General features: G+C 54.3%; 1 protein-coding gene across 1 annotated transcript; it reads left to right on the top strand.

Annotated features, from left to right (window-relative positions):
• Window positions 1-7751: 7751 nt before the first annotated feature.
• Window positions 7752-10617, top strand: TLX3 (T cell leukemia homeobox 3). The gene is made up of 3 exons (XM_017547718.2): window positions 7752-8284; window positions 8647-8890; window positions 9866-10617. Exons 1-3 carry the CDS (start codon window positions 7864-7866, stop codon window positions 10074-10076), a joined length of 876 nt encoding a protein of 291 aa, XP_017403207.1. The 5' UTR covers window positions 7752-7863; the 3' UTR covers window positions 10077-10617.
• Window positions 10618-13097: the final 2480 nt, after the last annotated feature.

Here is a 13097-nt window from a genome sequence, read left to right as displayed (position 1 = left end):
AAAAAAAAAAAAAAAAAAAAAAAAAAAAACCTGTAAAGGAATCTTTCTTTTTCCTTTAGAGGGCCAGGTTCCATTCTGAGCCCTTCCTGAGGGAGAAAAAGGAAGTGGGGAAGCTGGGATATTTAAGGATCACACATAATGCACACTCATCCCACAGTAGATGAGAACAAGATTTGGGGGACTCCGCCTCCAAAACTGCCAGGGTCTGCCTTGGTGAGGGACATGGGGATTTTTTGAGAAGAGACCTGGAGTTCCATGTGCGAGTGGGCCCTATAGGAACATCCTGTCCCAAGGATAAAGCAGGCAAAGACACACACAAAGCTGTGAAGGCTATATGAAAGACAACTAATGGAGCTGCTGGTCTAATCAGATCACACGTGTATCCAACTTACTCAGACTGAGCAACAGGAGAAGATAGTGCTGGCAGTTCCAAGGGGCCGACCACTTCACAAATGTGCTCAGAGAGGATGAGATGGGAGGTGTGGCTGCTGTTTGCATACCTCACCCTTCTGATGGGATTCTAGTGTACAGACAGAGGGACTGCTCATGCAGTGTGAGCGCTAAGTCAAGCCAGCTGCTTCAGGTATGCTCAAGCAAGAAACAGTTTGAAGGGATTCTGACTTTGCTCAATTTTTGCCATCCATACTGACTTCAGAACCTGGCTCCTGAGAAAGCTGTATTCTGCCTGTGTCCCGGATGTTTCTGTTACTCTGTGCTTTCCAATCAGGCTTCTCTAGGAGGGGGGACAAAGGAGTATAGTGTCCCTGCACTGTGTTTGATTATCTAAACTAAAAGCCCTCCTGGCCTCCTGGACTCCCTTCCTTGGTCATGACAACCTAGAAGTACCTTCAGATTAAGGTAGTGGGGGCCCTTTTCAAAATGCAAAAATGGCTTGCCCTGTAGCTGTTAGCTGAGATTGATGACCAGATTAGTTAACTGTCAACAGCTGCACATGAGAACCAAAAACGGGGTGGATTTGGTGAGAAAAATTGGAGACGCGGAAAGATCTGGCATATGGGAAACCTGATAGAGATGTTCAGCAGTTTTGGGGAAGTATCATTTAAGAGAACTCAGCTCCTTATGATGAGGAGGGAAAGGAGTCCCTGCAGAGAAAAGCAGGGTAGAGTAAAAAGAGAAAGCAAACTTTTTTTTTTTTTTGAGACTCCAGTCTGTCGCCCAGGCTGGAGTGCAGTGGCACGATCTCAGCTCACTGCAACCTCCATCTCCCAGGTTCAAGTGATTCTCCTCCCTCAGCCTCCTGAGTAGCTGGGACCACAGACACATGCCATCACGCCTGGCTAATTTTTTATATTTGTAGTGGAGACGGGGTTTCACTGTCTTAGCCAGGATGGTCTTGATTACCTGACCCCATCATCCGCCCACCTCAGCCTCCCAAAATGCTGGGATTATAGGTGTGAACCACTGAGGCCAGCCCAGGTTTTTTGTTTTTTGTTTTTTGTTTTTTTAAGATGGGGTTTCACCACGATGGCCAGGCTCGTCTTGAACTCCTGACCTTGCCCAGGATGTAGTGCAGTGGCACACTCATGGTTCACTGCAGCCTCGAACTCCTGGGCTCAAACAATCCTCCCATCCCAGCCTCCTGAGTAGCTGAGATTATAGGCCCATGTCACTCTACCTGGCTAATTTTTGTATTTTTTTATAAAGACAGGGTTTTGCCATGTTGGCCAGGCTGGTTTTGAACTGGGCTCAAGCAGTTCACCCACCACAGCCTCTCAAAGTGCAGGGACATGAGCCACCACTCCTGGTCTTAAAAGTTTCAAGATGAGCACAAAATAATTAGAACTGCTTTCATTTATTGAGCACCCACTAAGCATTGCAAATTGCTATTTCATTTTATGCTTCCCAGTAAGAATGTCAAGAATTATTATCCCCATTTTAGAGATGAGAAAACTGAGACTAAAAGACTGCCCCCCAAAGCCGCATAGCTAGAAAGTGGACAAGCCAGGATTCAAAGTCAGATCTGCCTGACCTCAAAACTCCTATTTCTTTTCCGCTATAATCCCTTGAACCAGGTCCTTCACAGCTTTCTCTAGAGGACAGTTGGGTGGGACAGCTCGATGTGGAACACTTTGACACCCGCAATGGGACTAGGCACTCCCAGGGAAAGGCCAGTCCAGGACCTGGGCCTTGTGTGCTGGGTCTGTGGGTTCTGCCACCGATTCATCCTCCTCCCTGAACTTTCTAAAATTATTCTTGAGACTTTTAAATGTTTTATTGAGGTGCAAGTTTACAATGACAGCAAACCTTTCAAACTACAGCAAGAGTAACCTGCCTCCTTGGCATATTAAAAAATAATGTTAGTGTCGGTTTTTACGTCCTATAGTTTGGATTGCTGATAAGAGCGCTTCCTTGACAAGATTCTTTTTGAGGTTTACAGAAAGCGTAATAAAATATGTAAGTTACATTTCCACAAACAAAAGCTATAACATAAGTTATTTATAAGCGTGAGATACAAACAGTATCACGATAAATAAACCATAAAGGGTACCTGCAACATTCATCTTGATGTAATTTGCCCAACAAAAGTGTTGAAACGAAGTCAAATTTAGTAGAGAAATCTGTCAGGAAGGAAGGAAAGTTGCAGCGCACAAATGGGAAAAATGGCTCATGTGTAGGGGAAGGAAACAAGGGCACGAGATCAGGTTTGGAGGTCCCTGAGAAGCCCACCCCATGCGGTTGCCCACCCTGCCTGCCCTTGCTCTCCCAAGCCTGCACGCACTGACCGATTCTTGCCACTCTACACACGCTGCCATCTGCACAATCCCTGTTCACATACCCTTTATAACCTCCACCAACCCCCTACCCCATGGAGAAAGGAATCTCTCACCACTCCCCTCTCCTCTAACCCCCAGCCCTAGGGCCAGCTTCCTCAGGCTGCTGCCAGCCTCCCTGCCAGGACCTGGGTCTGACACAGCCCAAGCACCTTGGAAATCATTTCTTCAATCATTCATTCACCTGGCACAGATAAAGCTAGTGAACAGGATACATAAGATGAGTTCCAAGGGTGATGACGGGGTGAGTGTGCTGCTCTGGAGGATGGGCAGAGAGGTGAGGGCTGGCCTGGGTTGTAAAGGACTAAAGGAACCAGTCATGGGCGGGGCTGGGGGAGGTGAATGCCGAGCTGAGTGCACGCAAATGCCTGCGCTCGATTCTGACCCCTTTTTCTTATCCCTTTGTCTGATCTTGCTTTGTGCCATTGAGTTTAATACCACAAACTTGATAATGTCTTCCAGTCCTCCACGCCCTGGGCCCAGCCCTGGGACATGGGATCAAATGCCACCAACACCATTTTGCCCAAAAGGAACTCCCAGGCCAGTAGGGGAGAAAGGCAAGCCCCACTATGGCCAGCCCTCACCCCCACTCTTGGGCTCATTCCACCCAGACCCTGCACTGATTCCCCTCCCTGCTCAGTCCTGTGACTTAGAATCTTTACCACCTGCTCCAAATAGGGGTGTGAGGTAAAGGAGAAAAAGTGGGCTTCGTAGTCTAAACAGTCCTGGTTCAAATCCCAGCTTCATCCCTTTCCACTACGTGCCGTTGGACTAAAGACCGTTTCCCTAAGCCAGCTGTCCTTGAAGCCTCATGACCTGCAATGGGGGGTCCCAAGCAACAGCCGACACCTGAAGGCCTTTTCCTTCCACTGGCTGGCAGTCTTGAGACTGATCAGACCTCCTCAGGAAGGTTCCTCCCCAAGTCCTGCGCACTGGGGCAAGCAGTGACGAAGAGCTCAGACTGCTTTGTAGATGGGGAAACCAAGCCCCTGAGCTGGGGTATGGTCCAGGAAATGTGAGTAGGTGCCCAGTAAATATTCATTGAATAAATAAATGAATGGGCAAATAAATTTGGGCAGATGTCTTTAGAGCCTTCCATCAGAAGAACTGGAAGGGCTCCTAGGGACTCCTAACTAGGGTGTGTGAACCAAGAACAGCACGGCAGGTCAGCAACCTGTGACATGATATGTGTGCCAAATTATGTGTTTTTGTCTTTTCCTATGGAAGCAGACCACAATATTTCCATCCGTGTTTCAAATAGGATAGCTGACCCAAATACATTTAAAGTCCTGATTCAATCTCTACCCCATTTCACAAACAGAGAAATGGAGTCTCATTTCACTCAGGAAATCAGTGGCAGAATGAGCCTGGAAGAACCTGGCCTCCCACATCTGGGCTCATGGGCCAGCTGGAAGTCCCAGCATCTTGTCTGTCATCCTTGAAGCCCCACCCTCTTCTAGATGACTCTTGGCAAAGCCTCCACCAGATGTACACTTTTCTTCCAGCTTCTTCTTGGGGAAGAGGAGAGGATGTGCTGCATTCTGAAAGTCTCTTTAGCCCCAGGAATCCTCGTCCCCAGTTCTTACAATGCCCATTTCCTAATCTCTTTCAGTGTGTGTGCCTCACTGTTCAAGTGACAGCAGGTAAATTACAAGGGCAGCAAGAAATTACAACCTCAGGAACACCAACTATCAGAACATACCTGGCCAAAACAGTGCTGAGAGGAAAATGTATGCCCTTGAATGCATTTATTTAAAAGGAAAGAAAAGTTGACTAATTAAATTTTCAACTGAACAAAGAAGAAATTAAGTAATTTTTAAAACCACAACATTCATGAAAGAGGTGGCATTTTAAGAGGGGACAATGAAATCATAGGCTTTTTTAAAAAGCCAACAAAATAACAAACCTTTGGCAGTTATGATCCAGAGAAGGCAGGAATGAACAACACTGGGAATGAGAAGTGGAAGGTATTAATACAGATTCATATGACAGTTTCAAATTCTGAGAGAATCTTCCCACAGCGTTACAACAATACATTTTAAAACTTGGATGAAATGGACAATATTCTGGGCACTGGCTTCCAGAGTTGAGCAGGCATTAGAATCACCTGGAGGGCTTGTTAAACACAGATTGCCGAATCCTACCCCAGAGTTTCTGATTCCATAGATCTGGCAAGGGTCCAGGAATTTGCATTTTTAACAAATTCTCCAGTGATGCTGTTGCTGCTACTCTGGGAACACACTTTGAGAACCACTGTCCTAGGGACTAATATCTGACCCAATTTACCCCAGCTACTGAGCTGCCTAGCAGCTCTCTATCTGGATAGGACATGAAAGGAGGCTTATGATTGGTGGTCCAAAGCTCCTTCATCTGGGTGACAGGGCTGGATGATGAGGAACCATGGATGTCAGGAAGCCAGAACCCAGCAGTGAGGCAGAGCTCTGACCCATGCCAGGCTTTACCTGGAGCGGCTCATTTAATCCCATGAGGTTTATTTACTAAATGAAGAAACTGAGGCACAAAGAGGCTGAATAATTCCCTGAGTCACAGCCTATTCTCAAGCACACGCTCTGAGAGTAGCCCTGTGCCACCCACACCTTCATTCTGCACCACAAACCTCTGTGTGGCGGGCCTTGTTGTCCTGATTTAACGGTGTCTGAAGTGACAAGGGCAGCCCTGAGTCCAGGACTCTGGAAGCCAGAAGGGAAGTGGAGCTGGTGAGGTGCCAACTCCAGCCCCCAAGTGGGGAGCTGTGCTTTCCTTGAACCCTCAACGCCTCAATTCCCTCATCAGTTAGAAATTGGAGTCACTAACAGCCCTTTCCTCACAGCGTCGTTGTGAAGAATAAATAAGTGTCCAGCTCCTTGCCTGGCACAGGTTCTCAGCTACAGTAGCTTTACAGTTGTCATTAAAGTTATTATTATATAACCTCCAGAGTTACTCAGAGGCACTTCCACGATGTTATCTCATTTCGTTCTCACAGCCACCCTGGGGGTAGCTGGTGCCCTTTTTGTTTTACAAATAAGGAAAATGAGGTCCTGGGAGGGGTGGTTAGGGACCCAACAGCACCCACACTGCCAGTGGCAGGGCCTGATTAGAAACAGGAGCCCCCCCGCGGCCAGGGCAATGGCATCTACCCTATCTGAGGGTCCTTGTCACAGGAAGGGAGTAAGGCAGCGCTTGCCCAGACCCCAGGCATCCTGCAGCTTTCACCCTTCCTGTTGGCCTCCTCTCCACACCCGCCACAACGGTTCAGCAAGGGCCAGGAACTTGCCCAAGGTCACACAGCAGGCAAGCGACCTAACTCCAGACCCAGACCTGGAGGCCTGTTGGGAGAAGAGAGAAAGAATCCCCAACCTGCATTTCCTGCCCTTCCCGGTCCTCTGAAAATGACCCTACTGGTAGGCAAATACACCCTTCTCTCCAACTGAGCCCATGCAAAGAAAACTGCAAACAAAATAAACAAGAGTCATAAGAGCAATACATCAGCCACTACTCTGGGGGGATGGAGTGGGAGGTGAGCCACGCTGTCTAGTGCCTACTACGTGCCAGGGCCAATGCTCTGCGCTCCCTCAACATCTCACTCGCGGCTCACGAACATCCAGCAAGCACGCCTTTCCCTTTTCGCAAACAAGAAAACCGAACCCTAAAGATATGGAATCACTTGCTCAAGGTCACTCAGCTAGGAAGTGGCCAGTCCAAATTTGAACACACTTCTCGCCAACAGCACATCCGAGCTCTCACCACTGTCCGCACCACAAGCAGCGGGAGGAAGAGCCCAGGACAGGGGTGCGACATTCAAAGAGTTTGCACCTAACGATTTTAGCATTAGCTGAAAGAAAATGATTCTGCTTGTCTCCCCAGGGCTGGAGCGGAAGGTGACTACTCCGTGTGCGGTCCTGTCCACGGCGCCCTGGGCCTGGATAGAAAGTCACTGAGACGCGAGCAGAACGGGGAGTGGTTCCAGCGCCCAGAGTGGACTAGAGCAGGGAGGGGCTCACCACTCGCGTTTCCCAAAGAAATCCCGCTGTTTGCTCTAACTAGGAGCTGCCCCCCTCCCTTGACATTCAGGAACCCGAAGTCCCTAGACCCTCCGAGCTGCAAGCGGGTTCCCACGCGCGACCACAGCCCCCTCCATCCTGCAACGAATTTCGAGAGCCAGGTCCCCGCTCCCCACCGGGCGACCCCGCGTCCCTAGCCCAGCCGCAGCTGGCACGCGTGGGCACCTGCGAGTCACGCCTCGGTCCGCCTGGCCAGAGCCAGGGAGTGTCTCCAAAGTGGCCGCGACGCCGCGGCCGAAACCCGGGCGGGGGCGAATTCTCCCCACGCGGGTCGGCGTCCTCCGGAGCGCAGAGAACGCTATGGTGCTCCCCTCTCCCCGCGCTCAGGCTACGCGAAGCCTGCGCCCAGGAGTGCGCCCCTTTCGTTGCTTCCGCGGCTGCAGTGTCCAAGGGGTTTCTGCGGATTCCGCCGGGTCGTTCCAGGATTGCAACTCCATTGTAACTGAAAGGATTCATTTGGTTTGGCTTTTGCTCAGATGAAGAAAATTGGAAGAAAACGAAAACTCCCTCAGCAAAAGACCATTTCACCAGCGGAGCGCTCTACCAGCCCAGCGCGATGTCTGGGAAGCGGCCCCGGCCGGGAGGAGCGGGGAGCGTCTGCTAATTGTAGCTTCGTTAGATTTCGGGTTTGGGAGGCTGCGGTTCGGGCGCTAATATCCGCCGCCCATTATCCTGGCTAATAAATTTGACCTATTGTTCGTTTGTTAAAATGATGTCACCTTGGAACAGTCCCTAAGCTCCTATTTCCATGAATTAGGCCTTTATTGAAAGCCGGGAGCCAATGAGAGGAGAGAGGCTTGTTGATCGCAGCCAATGGCTGCGGCGGGAGAGGAATTAGCAGCGGAAACTCCAGGTTCGGTTCAAGAAAGATGACACAGAGCCTGTCGGGCCCGCGCACTCTTGGCAAAGTTTCAGTGCGACGAGAGGCGCCGGGCGCTCCATGGCCGCGCCGTAACGGGGACCCAGCCGCCTCCCCGCCCAGCCCAGCCCAGCCCTTCCACCCGCCCAGGATGGAGGCGCCCGCCAGCGCTCAGACCCCGCACCCGCACGAGCCCATCAGCTTCGGCATCGACCAGATCCTTAACAGCCCGGACCAGGACAGCGCATCAGCCCCGCGGGGCCCCGACGGCGCCAGCTACCTAGGAGGCCCCCCCGGGGGCCGTCCGGGCGCCACATACCCGTCTCTGCCCGCCTCCTTTGCCGGCCTCGGCGCGCCCTTCGAGGACGCGGGATCTTACAGTGTCAACCTGAGCCTAGCGCCCGCCGGCGTGATCCGGGTGCCGGCGCACAGGCCGCTGCCCGGGGCCGTGCCGCCGCCTTTGCCAAGCGCGCTACCCGCCATGCCCTCCGTGCCCGCGGTCTCCAGCCTGGGAGGCCTCAATTTCCCCTGGATGGAGAGCAGCCGCCGCTTCGTGAAAGACCGTTTCACAGGTGAGCAGAGCTGGCGACCAGGCTCCAGGCCTCCGCCCTCTCGGGGCCAGAGGCGCCGCGCCCTGTGCGCTCCACTCCGGGAAACCATTTCAGAGGCCCAAGCGCGGCAGAGGCCTCGACTCCCGGGCCCCGGGCAGCCGTAGTGGGGAGGGTAATCGGAGAATTGCAGGAAATAAGCCTGTGCCCAGGGGAAGGGACATGGGGCGAGGGCGTCTCCCGACTGGCTTGGTGTCGCTGGAAACGCGCGCGACCAGCGAAATAGCGGAGCTCTCCATGTCCCACGGGGCGCCACGGGGTCCGCATGGGGCCCGAACGGTGGCCAAGTCGGGCTGGGCTTCAGGGGCCCTCGTGTGTCTCCGCAGCGGCGGCCGCACTCACGCCCTTCACCGTGACCCGGCGCATCGGCCACCCCTACCAGAACCGGACGCCGCCCAAGCGTAAGAAGCCGCGCACGTCCTTTTCCCGGGTGCAGATCTGCGAGCTGGAAAAGCGCTTCCATCGCCAGAAGTATCTGGCCTCGGCCGAGAGGGCGGCGCTCGCCAAGTCCCTCAAAATGACGGACGCGCAGGTCAAGACCTGGTTCCAAAACCGGAGGACCAAGTGGCGGTGAGAGAGGCCTGACCCAGCCCACCTTACACCTGCCCTTCACCTACCCCGTCCTGAACTGCAGCCTCTCACTCGCCCCATTTTAAGGCTATCCCCTACCCCGCCCTCCCACGCCTCCCCCAAGCACACTCCCACCCCGCCTTCGCAGATTGTACCTCCTCCTTTCACCCTTTTCGCTGGCCTGTGCTTCTCTCTCCGTCTTGGTCTTCCACGCCTCGGTTTCTCCTCCAAGCCCATCCCCATCTTTCGTGAGCCCCTCCAACTCTTTCCCCGGGTTTTATTCCATCTCCTGCGCTAGCTTGATTTCCTCTCACCACCCCCCAATACACACACACACACACACACACACGCACACGCACACACAAGGGCCTCTCGCACTCTCCTTCTCCTCCTTCCAGCCCGCCCTCTCTGATTTTCAACAATCCCTCGTGGACGCCGGTTCCCCCTCTAGCTCCGCGTCTCCACTCCAGCCGCGTTTTTATCCAATCTGTTTTCATTCTACCCGTAAATGGCGAAGCGATCGAGTCTGGAAAGGGGTTCAAGACCGGCCTTGGGTAAACTGGATGAAACTGACCCCGGGCGTCGTGCAGGCGGTGCAGAGCCAGCCTGCCCACCCGCAGACCCCAGCAACCCCAGTGCTCGCAGGGCCAAGTCAGTTACACGTAGGCCCTGCCCTTGCTATCCCGCGAAAGGAACAATCTTTATTGTTGGTGAAGCCGCAATATCCAGGCGTGCAGGTGGGCAGCGAGCAGAGTCCCCTCCTGGAGACCCTCTGGCTTACAACAAAAACAAATGATCCCAACCCGCTCCCTTGGATATGAGGGCCTTGGGCGTAAAACGCGGGCTGGGAGGCAGACGCGCTCTGCGCCTCGAGGCTCCCGGAAGGCCTCCGCTCCCAGGAGGGCCGGGGCCCCGCCGGCGGCCCCGTGGTGCCGGGTGCTTGACGATGCTGTCCTTCTCCCTCCCCTGGTGCAGGCGGCAGACGGCGGAGGAGCGGGAGGCGGAGCGCCAGCAGGCGAGCCGGCTCATGCTGCAGCTGCAACACGACGCCTTCCAAAAGAGCCTCAACGACTCCATCCAGCCCGACCCGCTCTGTCTGCACAACTCGTCTCTCTTTGCTCTGCAGAATCTGCAGCCCTGGGAGGAGGATAGTTCCAAGGTCTCCGCCGTCACTTCGCTGGTGTGAGCCCACCAGCGCGCACAGTCGCCAAGGAACGCCGCCCCCACCCAGCGGGGCGCCCCGGACCCCCTCCCAGCCGGGCTGCAGGGGAACCGGGGCTGAGAGGGGAAGGGGCCGCCCAGCTCGAGTAGGCCCCAGGGCGCGGCCGCTGACTGGCCGGCCGCGGAGGGGGGTCGGGCCCGGGCTCCGCGCGGCCGCACAATCCGAGCCCCAGCCCCGCGCCCCGTCCCGCCCCAGGCCCGGGCCTGACAAAGAAAGCGCCTTACGTTTCTCCGCCCCCCGCCCGCACCCCCCCGGGCCGGGCGCCTGTATTATACTTTGTACTTTTGCCCAAACGTGTAAATAATAAAAAGTTTTGGCTTTTTTCTTTAGAAACTGGCCACCTGCTTCCCCTACGGGGGCCGCTGGAGGAGGGGCAGCCGACCAGGCAGCTGGGGGAAGTGCCAGGGGCTCGGGGCACCCTGCGTTTAGGCTGGGTCCACTCTTCTTCTTTTCGGTTCCTTTTATTTAAGTCGTTTTATTTAATAAAAAAAAGTTAGCTATTTCACTTAACGCCGCTTTTATTTCGTTTTGGTTCCAATAATGCTCGGCGACCCCTGGCCCTGCGCCCCACCCCTACGGCAGTAGAAGCCGAGCGGCGGTGTGCAGGGCGCGTCCACTTCTGCAAGGTTCGTCTGCATTCACCTCGGCTGCAACCCCGGCCAGGGGCCCGGCGGAGGATGCGCGGTGCAGGTCAGTTGGTGCCGGCCGCCCGCAGCCTGGGTGCCCGCGGGATGGGGACTGGGCGTGGGAAAGGTGCTCCAAGCCCGAAGGCCGCTGGCCAAAGCCGGGGCGGGCTGGGGAGTTAAGGGCTGCGCCAGGACCCACCGAGGCCCCGCCAGGTCAAATCCACCTGGGGGTGGGAGGCAGCGTGGCCTCGAACTTCTTGGAACTCAAGCCGGAACTCGGAGCCCCACTTCACCCTGCAACCCGCTTTCCTCCCTCTTTCCCCTTAGCCTCGGAGAGGACCTGGCTTTGGCGGGTCTGGGCGCGCTGTGGGCAGGCTTTGCGCGTAGAGCGGGTGGAAGCCCTCGGTGTCCAAACGTCTGGGGAGCAAATGCAGCGCACAACCCCGGGGGCCCCGCTCCTTGTCGGGTTTGCGTGGGACCCCAGGTGGAGCATGACGTTATGTGACGTCACCACAGCCCCCGTAGCGTCACTGTGCTGAAGTGGGCGGGGCTCCTGGAACTCAGAACTCTAAGCCCTGGTTTGGCCGCCGCGTGGCCGGGTCCACCCAGCTCCACCGTGGCTCAAGAGATGGAAGTTTCAGGTTGGCGGGATTGGGAGCGTGTGACCCCTACCAACCACGACGAACACACAAAGTCTGTGAACATTTCCTCTTGTTTCATCCCCCCTTTTATCATTCTCGCTTTCAGTCTTCTAAAAACTTATTTTCCGGCTCTCTGTTTCTTTCTCTACAATGTTCCGTATTTTCTCCTCTGTATGTTACTCTGAGTCTCTGTTTGGCTATATCTTTCTCCTTTTCTTTACAGTTTTATGATGTTTCTCAGTTTAGTTCGTCCTTTATTGCTTTTCATTGCCCTCAGCCTTTTCTTGTTCTGTCATCTCCTCCTCTTTCTCTCCCCAGTTCTGACTCTTGCCCTCTGTGTCTCTTTGGCTTTCTTTGTCTCTCTCCTCTCCATTGTCCTCTTTTTGTCCTTTTGTCTTCCCTTTCTTGCCTATCGAATTTGCGTTTATGTCTCTCTCTCTCTCGCTCTCTCTCTCTCTCTCTCTCTCTCTCTCCTGTCCTTTCTCCCTGATCCCCTCCCTTACTCTTCCAGGCCCAGCTCCCAGTAGCTCCTAAGGCGAAACACTTTCGGGCAGCGTCCCAGAGCCCACTCCACTCCACAAGCACCCCCACCCGCCTCATCCTACTGCCTCCCTCAGAGCCAGAGCTGTGCGCCACCCTGCGGGTCCCGGTGCTCCAAGTCTTCGTTCTATGCGGGCTGCGGGACTGTCTACACCTGCAGGGCCTGAGGAAGGGGAGGGCGCCTGAAAAACACCTTGAACCCCCAGCGCTTCTGCCTTCACCTCCACCTCCAAGCCCAGCTAGTCTGGGATCTGCGCCTTTGGGGAAAGAAAGACACCCGGGGAGGGACTAGGGTGACTCAGAGCTTCGGGTCTCTTCCGTGAGTGTTTCCTTGAAATGCTTTTATTTTCTCCACTAAAAATCCTGATGAACGCCGTCATCGGGTTGGGAAATGTTGGTCCTTCGGCTCAGGACTGGAGGGACGCTTGTCTTTGCTGGCAGAGAAGCGCCTTCCGGGGAGACGGGTGTCGCGGTCCAGCTCCCCTCTGTTTTATTCTGTTGCTCCATAATAAGGCCTAGCGGATTTTTTCTTAATTGTTTTTATTTCCATGGGTTTTGGGGGAACAGGTCGTGTTTGTTTAGATGGCTAAGTTCTTTAGTGTTGATTTCTGAGATTTTGGTGCACCCACCACCCGAGCAGTGTATGCGGTACCCAATGTGTAGTCTTTTAGCCCTGGCCCTTCCACCCTTCCCCTAGAGTCCCCAGAGTCTTTTATTGAGACGGAGTCTCGCTTTGTTGCCAGGCTGGAGTGCAGTGGTTGTGATCTCAACCTCTGCCTCCTGGGTTCAAGCGATTCTCCTGCCTCAGCCTCCCGAGTTGCTGGGACTACAGGCACGCGCCACCAAACCCAGCTAGTTTTTTGTAGTTTTAGTAGAGACGGGGTTTCACCATGTTGGCCAGGATGGTCTATCCCTTTACCTCGTGATCCGCGCGCCTTGGTCTCCCAAAGTGCTGGGATTACAGGCGTGAGCCACCGCGCCCGGCCCAACGAATCGTTCTTATAAGACCTAGAATTTTTGTTTTTCAAAATTACTTTTGTTGTTTTGCCAGGGTAGCCCTCGATTCTTTGGTCCTCTTTGGAGACACGGGTACATTGTCTTTTTCTTTCTGTCGGGCGCCTAGCTTTTCGCAAAAGGCCTCTGGCCGAGAAGCCTGCCTAGGGTAGGCGTCCAGGCAG

This window comes from Cebus imitator, unplaced genomic scaffold, assembly GCF_001604975.1.
Source record: "Cebus imitator isolate Cc_AM_T3 unplaced genomic scaffold, Cebus_imitator-1.0 Scaffold200, whole genome shotgun sequence".
NCBI classification, from domain to species: domain Eukaryota; kingdom Metazoa; phylum Chordata; class Mammalia; order Primates; family Cebidae; genus Cebus; species Cebus imitator.
Note: the sequence above shows the minus strand (reverse complement) of the source record. Positions and strands in the feature narration are given on the sequence as shown.

What these genes read in the sequence shown, in the direction of transcription:
- TLX3 (XM_017547718.2), top strand. Translation starts at nt 7,864, where the DNA reads ATGGAGGCGCCCGCCAGCGCTCAGACCCCGCACCCGCACGAGCCCATC. An exon ending in CGTGAAAGACCGTTTCACAG is followed by an intron (nt 8,285 to 8,646) that starts GTGAGCAGAGCT and finishes GTGTCTCCGCAG; the next exon opens with CGGCGGCCGCACTCACGCCC. An exon ending in AACCGGAGGACCAAGTGGCG is followed by an intron (nt 8,891 to 9,865) that starts GTGAGAGAGGCC and finishes CCCCTGGTGCAG; the next exon opens with GCGGCAGACGGCGGAGGAGC.